This window comes from Poeciliopsis prolifica, unplaced genomic scaffold (assembly GCF_027474105.1).
Source record: "Poeciliopsis prolifica strain line A6 unplaced genomic scaffold, Auburn_PproV2 SCAFFOLD013, whole genome shotgun sequence".
In the NCBI taxonomy this organism is placed as follows: Eukaryota; Metazoa; Chordata; class Actinopteri; order Cyprinodontiformes; family Poeciliidae; genus Poeciliopsis; species Poeciliopsis prolifica.
Window position 1 is genome coordinate 7,499,158 of NW_026562388.1, and position 21,545 is coordinate 7,520,702.

General features: G+C 37.8%; 1 protein-coding gene across 1 annotated transcript in view; it reads right to left on the bottom strand.

Annotated features, from left to right (window-relative positions):
* Positions 1-4,837: 4,837 nt before the first annotated feature.
* Positions 4,838-21,545, bottom strand: part of eipr1 (EARP complex and GARP complex interacting protein 1) — a 49,048-nt gene continuing 32,340 nt past the window's right edge. The window contains exons 7-9 of the mRNA XM_055038302.1: positions 11,239-11,406; positions 8,216-8,383; positions 4,838-5,144 (exon numbers count right to left, since the gene is read on the bottom strand). Coding sequence (XP_054894277.1) covers positions 4,970-5,144; positions 8,216-8,383; positions 11,239-11,406 — 511 coding nt within the window. The 3' untranslated portion in view covers positions 4,838-4,969. The remainder of the gene's footprint in view (positions 5,145-8,215; positions 8,384-11,238; positions 11,407-21,545) is intronic.

Here is a 21,545-nt window from a genome sequence, read left to right on the forward strand (position 1 = left end):
CTCCTCCTGTAACATCGGGGACGGCTTCATGTTCTCTCCCATTCTAAAGTAGTTTATCTCCTCGGGTAATAAGTAAGTAGCTTACGGCACACAGAAGATTTTCCCCCGACTACAGGCTGCTTGTCAGTGTTAAGTAGTCATCCTTGCACGCGCCAAGCCAACATCAAACGTGATGGGACTGTGTTTCATCCGGGCTTCCTCTGCTCCGGAGCTGAGAGCCTGAGAACGCTCCAACAAAGAGCGCTCTGCGGCTTGGGTGCAACTAGGTTAACAGCTAACTGATTTTATGCCAGGCCAATTCTCCTGTACGGTAAATTCCTGCCTGTTTCACAAGCTTTGTTTACTTTTAGTTTTCCACAGTTTCCGGACCAGTAAATGTTCATGTTTGGAGTCCCCTCCAGCTCTGGAATCACTGTATTCTCATAAAAACCAACAGACACTTAAGAAAGGACACAAAACGATGGATTTGCATGAATCTGGAAGTCATTAACTCATCATTTACCCCGTCTATTCTCTCCTTCACTCAATCCTCAACGTGTATTTGCAGTTCGTCTTCTCCCATGGGAGTCTTTTCTCTACCAGCCACTTTCTCTTCTTTGTCTTTCTCCCTCCTCTTTCTGCAGAGAGCGGCGTGTTTGTGAATAATTTTCATTTCAAGGGGGTCATATAAACTCCCCTCCATGCAAATGAGTCAAATTCTCAAAGGTAATAATCACCTGAAGCCCCCCTCCCACTCCCACACAAACATACACACACCCCAGGTGGCTCCATATTGCTTAGCCGACATGAATAAATAATTAAATGAAATCAAATTTTTTTCTATTTCATTTCCACAGCCGCTGAATCCAATTCCGCCTCCACCCTCTGAGAACGACACCCGGGCGACCCTCAGGTGCAATTACCTCCATTCAAGATGCTACGCAGAGACTCACTTCTTAGTGATATGATTCATATGGTGGGTGTCATGTCCCAGAGTCAGTAAAAATATTTACTGAACGACACAAAGAACAGAAGTTCATATATATATATTCTAGATCTGTAGCTTAGCACATGCAAATCGGAACTTTCTTCCAAAACACTCATTGATTTAAACAACTTCCTAGTTGTATGGAAAACTCTACGCGTAAGGTTCTGCATGCAGAAAGGTCTATTTTAGCCATATCTGACCAGAGCAGCTTCATCCATGTGTTCTGTTTAACAACCCAACTCTGCTTGTGTCCTCTCTGATCGCACTCAATCTTATTTAAGGGCTGAAAACACATGCGCTCCATAATTCTTCAAATTCGTAAAAAATAAATAAATTGTTGAAAAAGAACATAGCTTCTCTTTTACATTACACTTATGTGGTACTTTGTGTTGATGTGTTAAATTAAAACTTAATGAATGCACAGAAATTTATAACTGTAATGTGACAAAGGATAGAAAGGCTGAAGGAATGGGTGTACTTTGCCAAGGCATTTTACTGATTAAAATCCTCCAGTGACATTCGAAGACTAAGCAAAAATTTTGAAATGACTAATTTAAATGCCATATGTGGACGCCAGGTTTTGGTTTCCAGCTCTATTGGTGCCCTGGAAGAATATTTAAACTGCCTTCAATAATGTACCCAAATCTCCCCATTGACAATCAATGCATCATAGTTAATGTAATTTGTCCAAGGAAAGGCTTTCAGGCATGCTAAAGAGATGCTCTCATTGACTCAAATGCAAAAACTCGGCTGTTATTAGTAGACGGATTGACGATCGGTCAAAAAGCTGAGCTCATATCAGCTGCTGGAAGTTCCTCATGCAGGAAAGCTCTGACTCTCCTTCACACACACCGTCTCTATACATGTGCAGAAAGATTCACATGCTGTTCTCTGTCAGTTTTTTCACACTCTGATACAGATTAAAAACAACATGACATATTGCTGTGTTTCTACTCAGATCTCTGACTGCAGGGTAATAGCGGCTCGCTGTGAGCGGGTTCTGTGGTCAGTCAGAGAAACAGATTCAGGATTCAGCCACAGAACAGATGATAATGAAGTGTCCTTGCTCCTGCCTCCCTTCTCTTGTGTGTGAGAGCATGTGAAAGTGTGATCCCTGAAGTCAAGCTGCAATTAAGAGGCCTGTCGATGATGTCCGCTATCACAGAGGCTCGGACTGTCACTATCGACCAGCCGCAGCACCTACAGACTCAGAGGAGGCAGCATGTGGATGGCAGGAGGGAGACGAGTGAAGATGCAGCGAGATACAGATGGTGCAAAACAGACAGAATAATCACATGCCACGTTCAATTCATGAAAAGACAGAAGAAAAAAGCCCGTAGCAAATCATTTCTATCACCTGTCTGTAAACGTGCATCATAGCTCTGTTAAGTTTGAATTTACAGCAGCATTTAAGTCTGTATTGGACAGAAGCACTCCCAGTAAAATCAATAAAACTATTTGAAAGTTAATTCAAAAATCAATAGACACAAAATCAACAGCAATTTTGAGATCTGAGTAATGAATTAAGCTGCCTCTCCCTGAAGCCCTTTCTAAAATCAAGACTGAGACACTGGTTGGTGGTAGGGTGATGTACAGCACACTCCACACCTATCGGCAGCAATGGTGAAGTTGGGTAGAAAGCCCGGCATAAATTCATCTTACATCAAAAATCAAACCTTTCATTTGAATATAATAATACAGTGGCGGGTAAACAGATAACAAAAACAACAAAAAATTTTGTCTGTACTTCAGCAATTCTCATAAGATAAAATGAGAATTTATCTGATATTGACATTCTTGAAACTTGTGCTTTACATCTTGGGTTTACTCAACTCTAAACATATTTAGGATTTAGATTGTTTTGGTAAAATAAGACTAAAATTGATCTTTGCAGTAACAAACTATGAGGCTGTGGGTCTCGACAGTTTGCACATAACTGTTAAAATACCAGGTTTTTTCTTCCAAAATGACTTTGATAAATCATTCCATCTTTTTTTTTTTTCAAATATAAACAAAAACAAACATTTTTTTAGAAAAATGCACCACAAGAAAAACAGAGTGATGACCATAAGAAGGCTCTGGTAAAGAAAACCATAGATATGAAGAACTTTGAGTAGAGCTTGAAACAATACAGTGAAACTTTAGGATGTTGAAAGACAGCTACAAAAGATGAAAACATATGCATATTAAAACATGAATCAGCAGATATTAGTTTAAAAGTGTGGTCACTTAGGCTATTGCAGCTTTTGTTTTTAATTTCCAGAGTTAAAAAGGACAAATGTCACTCTTTTAAAACTGAATATCTTCTAGTTTTATATCCATGTAATATGCGTCACACTGTAAATCATTACAAAGGGCTAGCATCAATGATTTTCGTTTTGTTTTCCCACCAACCAGAAAGAGTACTTTGTCTGCATCTGTTTTACACAAGTAAATTTGATAAATTAAAAAAAGAAAACAATAAACTTAATTTCAGTAGTCAAAGGAATATTTTTAACTTTACAATCTGTGGGTCGACAACACGACGTCTTTATGAAATTAGAACATCAATTTGCTGAAAATCTACAAAAACAATCCCGACAGGTAAGCATGGATTAAAGATTACAGCTTATAAAACACATTTAATCCTTATTTGCTCCAGGAAACTGACAGGTACGAGTACGGCTCATTAGCTGAGGATGCAAGAGTGCAATACTTGTTTAAAATTGAGTGCTGGACGAGTTTTAGCTGAGAAAATACTTGAAATACATTTCCATTTATTTAACACTAAATTCTCACTGAATATTTATTATTTAACTCATTGTTTTGATTATGTGGGAGTGAGACTGTCACCTCTCTGTGGCACAGTGCCACATTAAGCTTTTTTATTATGCTTCTTGCACATAAACTTTAACATTGTACCATTTAGCTTTTCTATTACAAAGTGATTATTGATTGAATAATAATCATATCATATCATATATATATATATATATATATATATATATATATATATATATATATATATATATATATATATATATATATATATATATATATATATAATCAACAATTAGTCAACATGGTTCTATATGTGCAAAAAGAGAGAGGAAAAAATAGAGAACCAAGAAAGCACAGAACAAAAATTAATACATATGTAGCAACAATAATGTTACTGAAAAGAACATAGGAATAATTAATGTAACATGTATAATAATATTAACTCATTAGCTGTGATAAACCAAATTGTTCCCAGTCAAATTCAATTCTTGATTGGGAAACAGGTTAATGAATTACCTTTCATTTTAAGTGAAAGAAACTGAGAAATAAAATATGTGGCGTTGATCATTGACAGGGTTACTCCTTGCACATTTCCTGACAATTCCTTCATGTGTGTCAAGTCTGTTCTTATTCGTGAATAAAGTGGTCTGAAACCGGATGATTTTCTTCTTATTTGTTTTCGCTTTATTGTATAATTAATGTTCTCTAATAGAGGGGTTGTAAATAATTCAGGCAAACATCTATTTAGTATTCTTGGTCTTTTTGCATTTTTCTAGGAGAATGTCATTCCTCTTTTTACCAAATAAATACATACAAATACAAGATGGAGAAATTAAGTCTATCATATCCTTAAACAGTTTGTGGTAATTAATATATCTACGGTAAACTTTGAGGAATTGCACAGTATTCGTTTGTTTTAATTAAACTTCTCAGGTATTTAAAAACGCAACAATGAAATAAATAAAAATTGGCCACACTGTTGAAATTTTAGGTCCTGTTGGGCATTTTAAATCAGTTGCATTGGAACAGAAATCCATGCAAAACTGGAATATGTTGGGACACAGTTTTGGTCTGCAGATAAAACTTTAAGAGCTCAAAGATTAGGCACACTTTGATTCAAAGACTTTAATGGCAGGGAGCAAGATATTTCCTTCTTTACAATGATACAACATCTGAGCCCAGAGATATTTACAGAACATCAGACAAAGTTTTAGAGTCACCGTTGTGGAGTAGCTCTCTTTCTCACAGAAGGATGCGGTATTTAAGAGCTCGGGGAACCCTGTTGATGACCAGGCGTCCGTCATAGCTCAGCGATGCAAACAGCCATGGGTCAGCCGATGACCACTCTGCTGCGTATACGCTGTCCTCATGCTCCTCGTAGGTGGACACCACGCTGTCTTTCAGGGGCTCCTTACTCCTACAGCACAAAAAACACATTCCAGAAATATTTAAGACACTGAAAAGGAGTGCTTCATAATTTGCTATCTGTCAAAGCAGAATTCTGCAGACTGAGTTTGTGAAAATGTCTTGAGTATTAAATGGTATTCATAAAATCAAGTCTCAACGGCATCGTTAGCAAGGGGAAGAACAGCAGATTTACTATTTTATTTTATTCACTTTATTTCCACAAAACTTTCTGAAGTTAAATTGAACTACCAAACATTAAATTTAGGTGTTAAATTATGAGTAATATATATTTAAAAAAAACTGCCAACCAATAACATGGTCAGTGCTTACACATTTCTGCTGCTGCTACAATACTGAGACAATAAATAACAATTCAAGAATATGATCCAGTATCACTGCCAGCTCAAATTCCCCTCAAACCCCCAGGCTGTAAGTGTTCCTGAGGGGAAAACAATGATTTAAACATTTGGATTTATTTTACACATTTACGTTTTCACTCTGACAGTAGCTGCTCCCTCTGGATGGTGGTCTAAAATAAAATCGCTCTTAAATGTGTCACTTGTATACATTTAGTGGGAAAGAACAGAAAGAGAGAGCACAAGTGGGAGCTCTTGAGTGATCCTAACAAATACTGGGCTTGGTCTCAGTTACAACAGGGATCGAGAGCTTTTAGGGATAATGTGGCTGCACAGTTTAACCACCGACAAACTGCCATAGATCACATGACTGGGGTCACATATTTAGGAATCTTTAAGTGAAAACTTGTGATTGAAAATTAGTTTTAAGGAGTCATTAAAAAAAACTATCTTGAGCTAGTATATAAAATCAATTTTTCACCTCATTTACTTAGAAACAAGGCAGTTTTTTTTATTAAATCCAACAAGGAGGACTTGCCTTGATGAAACTGCTGATAGGACTCTTTCTCGTCAAGAAAGAGTCCTATCTTTCTCCCTTGCCCAGGAACCAGAGTATAAACTTCTGGTTTTCAGACTTCTTGGATGATTTTTATATGAGGTCAAATTACCAGAGCAACTATAAAAGAGCAACTCCCTTCAAGTAGATTTACCTAAAATGTACAAGAAAAAGACATGACACTTTCTGATTGCAACTGATTGTGAAATGTTAAATTAGCTTATCTCATTGAATGCTACAAAAGCAGACACATTATTTTATTTTATTTCCTTTAAAAAAAATCTTCGTCCCAGATGTTCTGGCTGCAGGTGGAGGATTGAAAGCTGTATTAAGGTAAGGTGGAGTAGGACATTTGGACAGTAGGTCAACAACAGCTACAGAGAAAGGGTTAAAAGTAAAACTGAGTGCTGGTAATTAGGAAGAAGAGTTGATAATTGTGGATGAGAGTTGGCCATTGAGTGTAAGAGCTGGTAGTTATGGCTGAGAGGGGGACCATAATGGATGTTGGACTGCAGCAGATTTGGACAGCAGTGAACAGTAACAATTACAGAGGATTTTCCTGACTTTTTCAAATCAACTCTGTTAACTCTACAGAGATAGAAAAAAAAAAGTCTCCTGAGGTGTTTTGACAGTAACACATTTTTAATATTTTCCTTTTTATCACTGAGTTTCAAAGTGTTGTGAGACAGAGGGGTTCTGGCTGTCAGCTTTAATCTTAGGAGGACCATTATCAAAGGAAAAAGTTCAAATATACACTGAATATTTCCTTACAGTCTTGAGTGTCTCAGTTTGTTTCATTAGACCCTTTGCACAACTAAAGACAGGAAAGCAGAGCAAATATTTTTCTTAATCCTGATGAAGACTTGTGTCTGTGCAACGACTCCCCTCCTAAGCCTTTATGAAGGATTAGGGGAGATCAGACCCAAAAGTTTAAACCTCTCGATTGTCAGCCCCAAAATGTTCACTTGCTACCCAACGGGTCCATGAGGACCCCGGTGTCCTCATGAGAATTAAGGAGACCAACCAGACAGAAAGAAAGAAAAAAAAACAGTTAGCTTAAGACAAACAAACAAGCCACAAAGGAAAAACTGAGGACGAAACTTAGACCGCCGGATGATTTAGTGACTTGTAAAAGCACATCCGACAGCAACAGACAGCAGTAATTATATTTGACACGACTATCTGCCTTCCACGTTGTAGAGGAAATTGTGGGGTTCAGTTACCCCCAGCATTTCGATCAAGTTGAGACTTGGAGATTGACCAGAGCCTTGCAACATCTGTCATACTTCTACAGCTGTGGCTACAATCTACTACTGGATTACACGAGTAAGCATTCTGATAAAACAGATGTCAGAAAAATATAGGAAGGCCAATTGCCTCAGGCATCAAAGAAATAATGCCAGTCAGAAACAGAGCACAAACTGCAACATGTAACCACTTAGATAGTTTAAGTGGTTCAAACTATTTTGTCGTAAGTAGGCTGCTGATACTCTGGTGAATCACAGGTTCAACACAAAGTGCATTTAAATAAAAAAAAAATATTTTTACTACTTTTCTCCTACCTGGATACAATCAAATTTTTTATTCTTGTTTCATAAACTTGACTTGGAGCAGGAGACTTAACTATGATTATCTTTGCCTTGGGTAACATGCTATATGGTGATGCACAAATATGGCATTTTTAAAATAATCTCATATTTTTGGTAGCATTCCTCCGCTCCTTTGTGTTCTCCTTTTTCCTTTCATCCATTTTCACAAATTTCTTGGTCTTGGAAATTCATATTAATATAACCACTGCGAGCTACAAGACTGAATAGAACTGAAAAGGAAATGCAAAAATGATGGTATTTGCTGACTGCTTAAGTATAATTTGATTTCATCAGTTTTAAATCTGATAATGGTGCCCAGCACATCAACAAGTCTACTGATAAAGGAATGGCTACGGCTTCCTTCAAAAAGGCTCATTTGGGTGTCAGATGTTATTAATTTGTTAATGTCACTCAACTTCTTTCATTTCTGCTACTTCCGTTTACTTTAATAATCTTCTTATTAAAAATAAAATCCCATGTTCCTTCCTTCTAAAAACCCACCAACCACCAGCTTATACCAGACTGCTCGGGTTCGGTGCCGCTGCTAATGAGTTGTTAAAACTCCCAGAGTTGTTCTTACTTGTCCTCCTGGTGGTTGTCCTCCCCCTCGCTGAGCTCCTCATCGTCCACCAAGTGTCCGAATGGCTCCGAGGAGATGGACACCATATTGGAGAGGATGAGACGGCTGTCGCTGCTGGCTGTCAACACCAGCTGGTCGTGGCTGTGGTTGTAGCGGACGCTCCACACCCTGGGACACCCATTATTCATTCAGAGTTAGACGGCGCAGCAATGTGGGGAGCACTTTTTCTTTTTACATTTATGCATTCATGACGAAAATGATTGTGAAGAAAGCCGTGTGTGGGTGAAGAGCCCCGCAGCAAGCTCTGGATGCTGAGATAGTTTGTTGACGGTATGTATGAGCAGACCGCACATGCACACTCTCAGCCACCCACACACATCACGCAGAAAATGCAGTGCTCTCACGCAGCGTTAAAATAGCTCTGTTTGAGTATTTAGATGCCAGTAATAAGGATTTGGAAGCCTGCAGTCTATATTTGAGCTCAGTTCACATGTACTGATGATCATAATAAAAAACTCCATAATCCTTACTTTATTTCTTTCTCAATTTCCTCATCTCCCTTCCATAACTCTCTCCATTTTGTCCCTTCGTTCCCTTAGTTGCCTCCGTTTTTTTTCTCCTTTTTTTGTGCACTCCATCTTTGTATGTTTGTGTGCCTTTGTGAGCCCGAGGCGCAGCTCAGAGTGCGGTCCCAGTTCCCTCACAGGGAGGGATTGAGGGATAACCGAGGCTGTTGACAGAAAAATCAGCCTCGGCCACGCCGTTCCCTGCGCTCTGCTAATCCGCTTCCCTGCTAAAAAATAGTCCCTAATACCCCCAGCAGCCCCGAGGCCATATCCTGGCTGCGCTCCGACAAATGAGCGCGCACGACAAACACCCACACATAAACGCAGCGCACAGAAGAAGATGGGTGCTCATACAGGCGAATACAAATGAGAATGTGCTTTATAGAAATGTGGGGGGGGGAGGCACACAAACGCATGTGGCCACACAGATAAAAAGAGAGCTCTGCAAAAACACAGATTAGATGATAGTGAACACACACACACGTCACCTATCTCCCATCAGAAGACATCCCATTTGCTGCAATCTACAGTTATGGATATGTTTGCCGAGCCTGCCTCTCTTTCAGAGATAACGTCTGCTGCTGTGCGGGTGTGCGCACGTCGACAAAGTGTGTGGCTGCTCCACTGTTTGCGTGTGTGGGTGTGTGCGCTGCAGCTGGATCCCAGTTTGGCTCATGCTGATCATCTATTCAGCTCACAGAAGAGACAGAGCGTGTCTCCTACACCGACACATCTGCAGTCGGCTGTTCAGCTTAGAGCGACGCCTGAAGCCTCAGTAGAAGACAACCTGGGGCTGGACTCACCTCCAGTCCTCAATAACCAAACGAGTGGCAGTGGATTTAATTAGTAATGAGTTTATTACTGCCTTTTATTACATCAAGAGAAGTCGGGGCATTTCATTAGTTATGAGATAAAGCAATTAATGAAACAGGAAACCAATCACAAGTCCAGTAAACGAGTTTTCTTATTTATTGCTATTGTGGGTGTGCTTTGCTCAAAGTGCCAGAGTATCTGTCCTCCACACTATCGATCTTACTTCTGCTTCTTATGGAGACACTTTTCCCCAAATCAAAATGTTACATTTACCTGAAGATTAATCGCCATTTGCTTTAGAAATGAAGTGAATGTTTTACAAACTTCATTTTAAAAAAAATAAAAAAATAGATGTCAGAGGAGAACACGTAAAAAATAACCTGCTTTAGTTACATCATTATGAACTGAATCACAAGGTGAGAATGACGGCAGCTGGTTTCCTATCCGTAGAAGCTACACCTGGTATTCTGTTTGGCTGTGATACCTTCCTGGAGGGCAGCACCGGCTGAAATAAAACTTAGCATTCTCTCTATTTTGCTATTAACTTTTTGTTTTTTAATAACATATAAAGTACTCCTAAATCAGTTCTCCTGTTTCTTTTTTGCGCATTCTGCTCTGTCCTCTCCAACGTCCAGTCAGTCGTGGCAGATGGCCGCTTGTACTGAGCCAGGTTATGCTGGAGGTTTCTTCTTATTAAGGGGGCGTTTTATTTTTTTTCTCCACTGTCACTACATGTGTTCTCAAAATGTGGGATTGTTGTAAACGACACAAGCAAGAGACTGTCTGTTTTCAGTACATGTCCATCCGGGAGGAGTAAATGCAGCAAGTCAATGACTTGATGCAATTTGCTGGGTTTCCTTAGACAGAAAACTTATGAAACTAATTTGAATAATGAACTGATCTAAGTGTACCTTTTGATAACCAGGATCAATTGCAATGCATGTGTGACTGAATTAAAATAACTTGATTGTTTTCTTTATGTTGGTGCTACAGAAATAAAATGAGTTGAACTTCATCTCTTAGCGATAAGTAGATTGCACCTAAACCACTGCATATCAGTTTATTTTTCTTTGAAGTAAGGCATTATTCTGAATTACAAATACTTATAAAAATGCTCAAGTTTAACATATAATTTTAATGTGTATCATGTTTAATATTGATAGAACTATTTCCATTTATTTTTGTTCCAATTCAGAATGGGTCAGTTTACTCTTAGAAAATATGATCCACTAGGACCCATGATCAAGCCAAAACAACTAAATGAGCTCCAGCTTGTAGGTATTTATTGTAGTCATAAAACCCAATTTCCTCAAAATCTATAGAAATAGCAATGGAAAGCTGACCTGCACCCCACTTATGGAATGTCGCTGAAAATGAAATACGCTACCATTAAGCATCCAATGTTTTTGCAAGACTCTGAATCTCTTGTCAAGAGAAGACAACAGAGATGAAAAACATCCATAATAATTTATATAAGAATGCTAAAGATCAGCGCATCTACAGTTAAATTCCATCTCTTAATTTAAAAAGCTAATGAACTTGTCTGTACGCTCCATTGACTTACAAAGCAACTTTCGACCAATATGGGAATTAATTATCTCCCATTCAAGGTCCTCCAAGGATTTCCCCTTGTGGTCTACCCACCAGTGTGAGTGCTCCTCCAAGATTTTTACAGGCTCCTGGACATTACGGACATCCCAGAACTTGACCTTGCAGTCGTCTCCACAACTGGCCAGGTAGTACTGCCGGTTGGGATTGAAGTCCAGGTCACGCACCAGCTGACCATGGGCATTTTCTATACAGTAGATCTGACTGGATAAAAGAAGATAAAAAAAGAAGAAGTGATTAGAGATGAGGCAGAAGATGCAAGGCATGAAAAAAAAAAGATGAAGAAATGAAAACTAGCACAGAGAGAGAAGACACTATAAGCGAACAACAAACAAGTGAGAGCATTCCTTTGGTTAATCAAAGCTTTTCTGTGTCTGTCTGTTCAGTGAAGGCCAGACGCAAAAATGAAGCTGATGCTGGGCAGAGGTAAATGATGAAGGCAAGACTCATAAGTGAAAGCCTTGAGTTTGAGACACAGTGAAGCTGACAGACTGACTTGATAAGGAAAAGATGTTCTGCTTAATGGGGTTCTATTATCTCTCTGAGTCATACTGTTATCTCCCTGTAAGTTTCTCAGATATTCTTTCTCTGAATATTCTTCTATGTATTTGGCTCTTGTTTTTACCTTCCATTGCATCTCTAAGTAAACTGTTTGTTTCAAGAGCTGCAACAACTGCATATGAACAACTATTCATCTTAAAATCTTCACTGATAAAACTTTTTTTTTTTTTCAGAATCACTTCCGCTCTGGGATTTAACTTTAAGTTTTTTCACAAAGGCTTGACCCTCATCAAGCTCATTCCCAGACTCGGCAGGGATTTGATTTCAGCAAACAAATGTACTGAAGGTAACACCATGTAACAAACTGCACAGAGTAAGTCAAAAATAAAAAACAACAACAACAAAAACAAGAAAAAACTCTTATCCTTCTAAACGAAGGAAGCCTTTGGATCAATAATAAAGTTGCTATTTTAACACATTTATAGGTCCATTGGGGATTTTGGACTGCTCAGTGCTGATTTTTCCCAATTAAATGTTTCTAAGCGAATGTGTCACTTTCCTAAAGTGTTAATACTCCAAATGGTTACAGGTTGTTACAGTTTCTAAAGGCTGAAGAAGTAACCTTTTTGTGTCTTGTCACTACTGTGTTGATTTGACTGCATTTTTTATGTAGATACACACAATTTTAAGTTGGCTGCCATCTCAAGTTGACTTTCTTGAAGTCATCTTCAGTGAGAACTAGGACTTCTTAACACCCTTTTAAATTTAAATAGAGAAATATTCATGCATATGTGGGTCATGCAAAAAAACAACAACTATATTATCTTTTTTTTACTCAATTCTAAAATTATTATATTCCAACCCAAAGAGTAAAAATGAGAATAGATTCAATGCAAGTGATTATTAATCAAATACAAAGCCAAATTGGAGAAAGTGCAAATGGTCAAGTTAAGTGCACCCTTTCTGTTTCCATATGTTTTTTATAGAAAAGGGGTAAGAGGCAGCAATAGCTGATCAGACACATTAATTAGTAATCAACAACATTGTGATGACCTACAAGAAATTTTGTCCATTTGCTTTTCCAAAGAGAAATGTGTACAGTGTCAGTGTGTGAAGGCATCAACAGCGATCCTGTGAAGACACCTGAGAAGGCCTTAAAAATAATATCCAATTTGAAACCAATCATTCTTCGGTGAAAAGGATATATCAGCAATATTTCTTAAAATTTGAAGCTAAATTTACCACAGGACTATTAGAGATGCTTGGCTTTAATGTACACCACTATATATGGTGAACATCAAAATGTGCAAATCAACACAAACACTTCATGGTGGTGGTGCTGTGATGATTTGGAGTCACAGTTGTGAAAGAATTATTTTACAATAATCTGAGGGAGTGATGTTCCCTCTGAAGATATTTCTACTAAAAGTGATTCTAAAACCCATTTAAATCATGGAATTAGTTTTTATCCAGAACCCTTACACTTTTGTTTTTGTTTTCATGCAATAAATAGGCAAAATGTTAAATTGGATTTACACTAAATTAAATTTACACTAAATTAATGGATCTAATGAGGCAAAGCACAATCTCCCTTGAATTTAACTTAAAAAAAACTGAAAGTAACTTGGACTGTATTTTACTTTGAATTTCCCAAAAGACCCTAACTTTTTATGTAATGGGATTAGAAGTTTTTATGATCTGCTCTGATGAAGATGAATGGCGTTTAAGATGGCTGGGATTTGCTGACAAAATCTGTAGATTTGTGTATAAAATCTGTTTCCATCAATTTCGTCATTAACAATGTCATTTTTATAATTTCATTTGTTAATTTTCTTCTCATTGTGAAAAAAGTCACAACAGTGTTTCTGCAAAGATCTGTACGTGTGGAGAACACCTTCTGTCTGCATAATTAAAAGCATTGTGGCTTTTAAAAATGCTCTAAAGTTTTGTAGTCAGGTGACAATAAATGGAGGTTTGGCTCTCCATGGAGCCAAAAGGGTAAAATTCAGACAATAAAAAATCTTAAATAATGGATCGTAAGTACACAATAATAATAATATCCAATATTCTGAAGACTTTATTTGTAAATGTATAATTATATATAGATTTTTGTTTCTTTTTTTGTCATTTTTGGAGGGGGCACTTACTACCCTTTGCACCTCGAATGCAAAACTTTATCAATTTATTTTGTGGGGTTCAAAACAGAGTATTTTTTTCCAAAACAAAATAAATAAATAGCTAATAAATAATAATAAGGCAATACATTTAACCCCCACAAAAAGGTGTAATTAATAGCAACTCTTATGTCTTGTGTTCAGACACCAATATATTACAAAGCAGCTCAGCCACACATTGTGTTCAGAAGCATTTCTATAGAAAGGGAGGAGAAAAAAAAAACATAAGGCTCTTTTGTCAAGTGCTTATCAGTATGAATCTGATGTACAGACTTTTGAACAGCCCAAGTCCCAGACATGATCTCTCTCTAAGCCCAAAGAACAACGTGTGCTTCCAGTTGAGTTTTCCTCGTTATCTGACGTTTTCTATCTAACAGGCAAACAGTGAAGCAATGGTCCAAGAGCACAGCCAGCATGAACACACTCATATTTAAATACACACACAGTCCCTGAAAACCCCTGAGTCTTCCTGACCTAAATGAAGCCCAGCGGTCTGCCTCAGGTCATTCTCTTATACCTCCCTTATTTTAATGAGATTTTTAATTAGCATGTTAATTGCCTAACGCAATCAGCAGGGTGACTAGCTTGCTGGCTAGCAACTGCTGGCACCCAACTGGGCCATAACACTGAGGCTTTCCACTCTGCTGAGCAAAACCATGCAGAGCTTTGCTGTTCAAGGCTAGTCTGCAGAGGAAATGGTGTTAAAGTAAACAAGCAGCAATTTTTCTACACACTCACGCTGCCTTTATGGTGAAGGCAGAGTTCCAGATCTAATTAACTAGCAGTTTGTTCTTTTCTCTGACCAACAGTTTTTGCTGTTCTTGCTTTCTTTTGCTGTTCTGAAAAAAGGCTTCAGGAGACAACAAAGACCAAGAGCCAATGTAAAACTAAAGTCACATAAGAGTTACAGTATGTTCAGAGCCTTGAAAAAGGATTTGGCCCTACATTATTATTTGGCTTTGGTTTTTAGTTCATCTATTTATTTATTTTTGTTGGTCCACTGATATGTTTTTGATTTTTTTCTTAGGCATTAGAAAAATTATTAATCAGAAATTAAAAGCTTCACATATGAAAAAGGAATTGCAGTTGCCATCAAACATTTGATGGCAACTGCAAATTAGTTGGGGAATTAATGAAAACTTGATCAGTTTGTATCACATACACAACAAAAAATTATGTTACACACACCAGCTGGTTTGCTTATAAAATTAGTGACCTTGAGTATGCTGACAGTAGAACCTGGAGATTTTCCCTCTACTTGTCTTAATCAATATTTTCAGGGGAAAATATTGCTCAAATTGGGAGGTATGGCCTTACGTTTTCAAGCCCCTTTCTAGTGTGATCAACTTCTACTTCACAAATTCAAGACTGGCTAGAATAGTTTTCTTAAACTAGCTTCATCAACTTGCCAAATCATTGTCATTTGCCATTTCTCATTACTTTCTACTGTTACAGGCTGATCGCTGCCCTCCTTAATCAGCTTTATCTGATATTTTCCATAAATATTCACCATATTCACTTACATATATGTGATCTGATGTTAACTGTACCAGTTTGTCTTGTACCGATTTGCTACTTGCTTCGCTTCAGAAAAGGTACGAAGGGTATGCATTAATTTCTTGGTTGTTTAGGTGATGAGTGGAACATTCCTTTGATGAAAACGTCTGTGGGCCAGAATATTATTTAAAAAAATAAGAGCAGAACTTGACAAAGGCATTTAAAATATTGACAGAGTTGAAACAGACTCACTGCATTCCTTCTCAGTAACAACAGACAATTGCAAGAATTGTGTTCAATGTATTTGTAAAGGAAGTAATTTTTTAATACACAAACTGCTGAATGCTTTTTCACAGATTTTAAATCTGCTGTGATTCAACCTTAAAGGTTCATGGTGAACAGGACACAACCTGCTTGTAGACTGTTCCTACGGTCCTGTTTTAACTGCATGGACCTGTATCACAAAGGGGCATGTTTCACCTCAAAGTTAAAAAAAATCAAATAAAATTCTGCCCATCTTTCAAAAATTTAGCATATCAAAACTTAACTACAACAAGTAAATTACTTTACATGTCCTTAAGGATGGAATTCTCATTGATGAGAAAAAAGACGGGACATATAAATATTTCAAAGTTGCTCCTATCAAATAGCAACATTCTGATCTGAGTCGACTTGAAACTTTTAGTGAACTTCAATTTCACTCAAAATAGCAATTTCGTGTGTAATTTTGAGCTGGGGCCCCATGATTTATTTAAACTGAGGCCCCATCCCCCAACCCCTACTCTCTGGCGTGTGGCTCAGAGGTAAAAGGCGTGACCTCGGGCTGTAGGGTGGCTGGTGTTCAGCCCGGCCCGCTGTGGAATGGGACGCAGCCGCCGCGTGAAAAGGAAATGGAGCAGGAAATTGGGTTAGTTTCGCTCGTTCCCCCTTCTTGTGTCTCTGAGCAAACCCCCTCCAAACATGCACGCTCACACACAGTCATTCAGAAACAGGCATAAACTCCCTTGGCCCTGGCTAATAGTGGAGAGACCTGGGACCTCATATATGTGTGCCAGTGTGTGTTTACGTTTGTTTGAGTGCAGAGGATTAGAGTTGTGGTCGGCCTAAGCCACCAAACACTCAATCTAAAGTCATCCAGCCAGCGAGAGAGTGTGTGATGGGGGACTGATGAGGGGACATGGGACCTATTACACACACTGTTGGGCACAAGCAGATAAAAATATATATATAAAATAGGGAAAACACACAACCTCGCATACTGTTCCTGTGTGTAAATAGAGAAGATGATAAAGGTGTGCACACAGGAAACTACAAAGGCAGACAGGGAAGCACACATTTGGCCATCACACACAACCTCCTAACTTAGTCTGGGTGATAAATCTCTCCACTGAGGGAATCGACTGGAACACAGATGCTTGTGGTAGCACACAAAATCTCACTCTCTTTCTCTCTCTCTCACACACACACACAAACACACACACTCCTCTGTTTCTATGACAACTCTGGGGGAGGGGGGCATGAGAAAAGAAGAATCGAAAGAGGTGGGCAATCATTTCATCGCTGATCAAAATTAAAGCCTGGCTTTGAGATGGAGCCAGCAGTGAAAGATGGATGGAAACAAGAAAGGTGGGCAGACAGGTTGAAGGAGGGAAGGGAAGATAGGGAGAGTCTGCCCATTAAAGAGAGATATCAATATATCAAACAGAATATGCTGTAAAAAAAAAAAAAGGTCCTAGATTGCTACTCAGTTTATTAAATTTTATGAACAAGAATCTAAACTTGGTCATCATTGTCCATGTTCCTAATGACAGATCACACAGAAAATCAACTTTTTTCAGGACGTGGCTGATTTTTCATTCATTTTCAATTCAGTTCATGTAGCCTTACTAGGTAGACAGCAATGTTTTCTTCTTCACCAGATCACTTAATATTGTGATTTCATGAGGCAGACTTACTCAAGCTACAGCCACAAACGTTTTTCGAAAATGTTTGCCCATAGAGAGACAAATTTGCCCAGTTTTAGGCTCAGCCAATTTGGATGGAGAGCATAATCATTTTTCAAGTATTGCTGCAATTTCTAAGTTTTAGTATTAGACCTGGACATTAACTCAGCCATGCTAATGCACGAGTTTACTTGAATTTACCCATTCAATTGTAGAAATGGCTGTATGTTTACAGTCAAGTCATGCATGGCATATTTCAGCAACAAGGCAATTCAAAGTTCTTTACATCATAAAAACATCATATAATCACCAATCGTGAAACAAACATTAAACATAAAATTTTGTGAAAATGTCGTAAAAACCATCAATATACATCAAATGTCAATTAAAGGCAACTGTCAGCAAGTGAGATTTTAGCCTTAATTTAAAGCAACTCAGTGTTAGAAAAGAATGAAGGGGAACATTCGTCTTTAGCACCCTAAAGGCTTTCTTACAGCTGCCATAGATGTTGCAACATCTCAACATATCAATTTTCCCTGTCCTTAATTTGTCAAATACACTCCCACATCATGATACTGAGACCACTGTGATTAACCACAAAGTGTTCAAGATGTATGGTATTCAAATATTTGTTTTCTGTAGGCCAAAATTAGTAATTTTGATCTCATTTAATCCAGTTGTGAGCTTAGTCCTCAAAATGAGGCTGTGTATGGTTTTCTTTTTAAACAATGGCTTTGTTCGTGTTACTCTTTCATAAAGGCAACATTTGTTGAGTATAGCTTTTACGTTTATGGAGCAGTATTAGGAGTTCTTCATCTCCTAAGTAGCTTGTATAATAGGCTCAGTAGATGCACAGTTCCACCAGCTAATTGCTACTGGCTAGTCAAAGCTGACTGAGGGAATCAGGGGGTGGGGGGGCTGCTCTTGGACACACTGACCTGTCTGCTGTTGCATTTGGTCTCCATGATTTCCAGAATTTCCACTTGAGAGAATTACAAAAACAAAGTCTGGCTGCTTCAAAGACAGAAATAAATAAATTGGGGACAGCTCAAAATCTTTGCACAGTACTTTACAAGTACTTAGAGTAAGTTTTTCTGAAACATTAATTACTGTAAATTTCAGACAATCTAAACCATTTTTGCCACCATGTATTATCTTTGATTTAGAATATCTGCATGCAAAATGCTTAGTACGTGGTGTTTCTATAAGCCTTGTGGATTAACTGTAAGGTTACCTGCCGCAATCGGCAAATCTTGTGTCTGGCTAATTATCTCACATTACTGCAGGCGTTTGTTTTCCTTTCAAGGACAACAACAGACAATCATTAACTAGTTAGACAGAGGAGAAAAAAGGACAAGCTCAGTTCTGCTTGTGATTTTATTTTACTTTTTACATTTTGTATGAAGACTAACCAGTTTGAAACTGGAACAGAGGGATGCTTTGAGGTGTGCTGTGGGATCAGTATGACATGTGGTAAGGTATCCATGGAAACAGTAATCACAGTGCACATGGACATATTGAGCTTTCAATCACTATTTTTCTCTCCGTTTACACCAGCAGTTTCAAATTAAATTGGCTACATTGGACTCAAAATGGATCCAAATCCAAATTCATCAACATTGGTTTAATATTTATTATTGTGCGTGTCTGGTCATACATCTCATCACTTTCAAATTAGCCAGCAATAAACAACAACCACCATTTAATTTTTAGTAAATTTCTTATTAGACAAACAAAGTGATAGAGTATATAATAATATTGTATCCTCTAGTGAGTTGACATTCGGGCTACAAGAAGGCATAGTGACAAACATTCCCAGTCAAATAAACTATCCCACAAGGGACATTATGGCCACTTACGGTACTGGAGTTTATGAATGTTCACAGATTAGGCAAAAAGGCAGTCTTAAAGGCAGACAGAAATTGGGCCGAAGACAGAGTGCCTTCAGCACATCATCACAATAATATGTTTCCCTTACATTGTTTGCAATGTAAGGGAGTGTCAGAATGAAAAATAGTTTGTACGGGAAGCTCAGTGGACCGAGTGTTTGTTCATTGGTGCTGCCACTAGTCTGTAGGGAGCTAAGGGGAGCTTAGTATGAGCAAGTGTTTAGGCATGGGAGACTCAAGGATTTCTCAAACATGCATGAAAAATCAAGTCAATATTTCAAGTATGTTTCTGATGAGGGAATAACATTATAACATGAAATAAAGCTAAAAGAAAATACAACCACATTTATTATTTAAAACGAGGGAAAATGTTGACAGAGCTGGCCCAAAAATAGCATCAAGCATGTGCACATCTTCATATGTTCAATATGCAGATGGATACCTGAATCATGTGGAAGTCCTGCTTTATGGCACAGAATGACATATGGCAGCTTTAAAATGTTTTTTTAGTTTATTTTCTTACAAAAATTCCAGAAATGTTAATGTACGAACAGCAAGAAAAAAACCCAAAACAAATCATCTCTATTTCTCTTTTAATCAAGAATCAACTATTTTAAAATATTCCACTAAGCCATAACAGTAGAAAAATAAGAATAGAAAATATGCACAACACAACAATGTTGTGTTTATAAATCCAAAAGTATTTACTTTAATTTAATTGACTTAATTTAAGGTACTAAATGAAGTCTTGACCACACTGCTCTGAGAGAAGCAGCATAGTGCTGTGTCTTCTGAAAGGGAACATGAAAAGGTCACAGATGATCAGCTTGACATCAGCTGAGTTCAAAAGGTCACCCTCAAATCAACAGTGGCATATGGAAATCTACAGTTCTAAACAAAACAGCTTATGTCTTCAGCATAATGACCTGGCTGAAATTTTGACATAATAGATTTTTAAAAGGAAAGTTGGTTGAATAACACAAAAGAGAGTTGACGGCAGTGTTTTTCGACTGGAGTTTTAACGTTGACTCTTCGTCTTTATACCAAAAGAAAGCTGGTGTTTAACCTGTGAGGGGCTGTGAGGGGACAAACAGTACATCCATCAATCATTTCAGCCTCTTTTCTGCTCAATGGGCTTACAGACTCTGTGCACACACGAATGCACAGCAGAGGACAGGCGTAAAATCCATACTTCTCTGCAACATTGCTCTGCTATTCAGTATGCATCTGACTGCAGTGCATGGCAAGACTGCAGCCATTACACACCTCAGTGTGACTGTGCGACTGCTTCATCTCCTCACTGCAAACTTGGGGTTTAAAAGGGAACTCAGAAAAATGCGGTGAAAAAGCATGCCAGCTACAAACTTCTCTGTCTTTTGCATAAGCACAGAAAGACAAAGAAATCTATTATTAATACCTACTGGCTCAATTTATTTTCCAACCTTCCCTTCATTTAAACAATTTCAGTTTCTGAAAAAATAAGTAAGAGAGAAAGCAGAAATTGTCCCATTTGTGGATACCCTCAGGACTTTAGGTCAGAGAGGAGCATCCGCATTAAATCAGACAAGAATAAATTGTACAACTATACATGTATTTACCATTAAAAGTGTAAAACAAAAAGGTGTTTGAAGATCCAAAACGCACCACCTTTTGGTCAAATCTAAAAGGCCATCATTACATCCATGAACAGATAAAAGCACCACTCCTAGTATTTTTGTGATAAGAGAATAACATAATAACATGATGGACAAGTCGATTTTACATAACACTGTTCCTTTAATTTCTGTACATATTTAAGATAACAAAAATGTAGCGGCGACAAAGTATGAATGCAGAAAGAAATGGAGATCAAATTAATTTATCATAATGTAACCTTCATAACGCCTAGTTTTGTGTAAAAACGTCAGTCACAAGACGGGTAGAATTTCAACATTGATTTTTTTTTTTTTACTTTTTAATTATTTGTTTGGTGACAAAAATATTTATGACATCACAATTTGAACACATCAAAGGAACTTTTATTAATGAAATGCCAGTATAACGTCAAAAAAAACGCATAAAAAAACCAGGAATAAAAGTCTAAACTGCAGCTCTACAACTGGGAGCAGTCCCCTGAATAATGTAACAGCCAGAGTACACTGAGGCATCATGCAGAAGTGAAAATGTGTCACGGCTTTCTATTAAACACCACTTTCTGTCCCCAGCATTGGAGCGGAGTAGTTCATAATTTACATAATGTTGCATATTACATCAGTACAAAGTAGAACAGGATCTATATATGTTTTATAAGAAGTGTTATCTTTGTTTTTTGTGTGGCTGGGAGACAGTCTGTTCCCCTC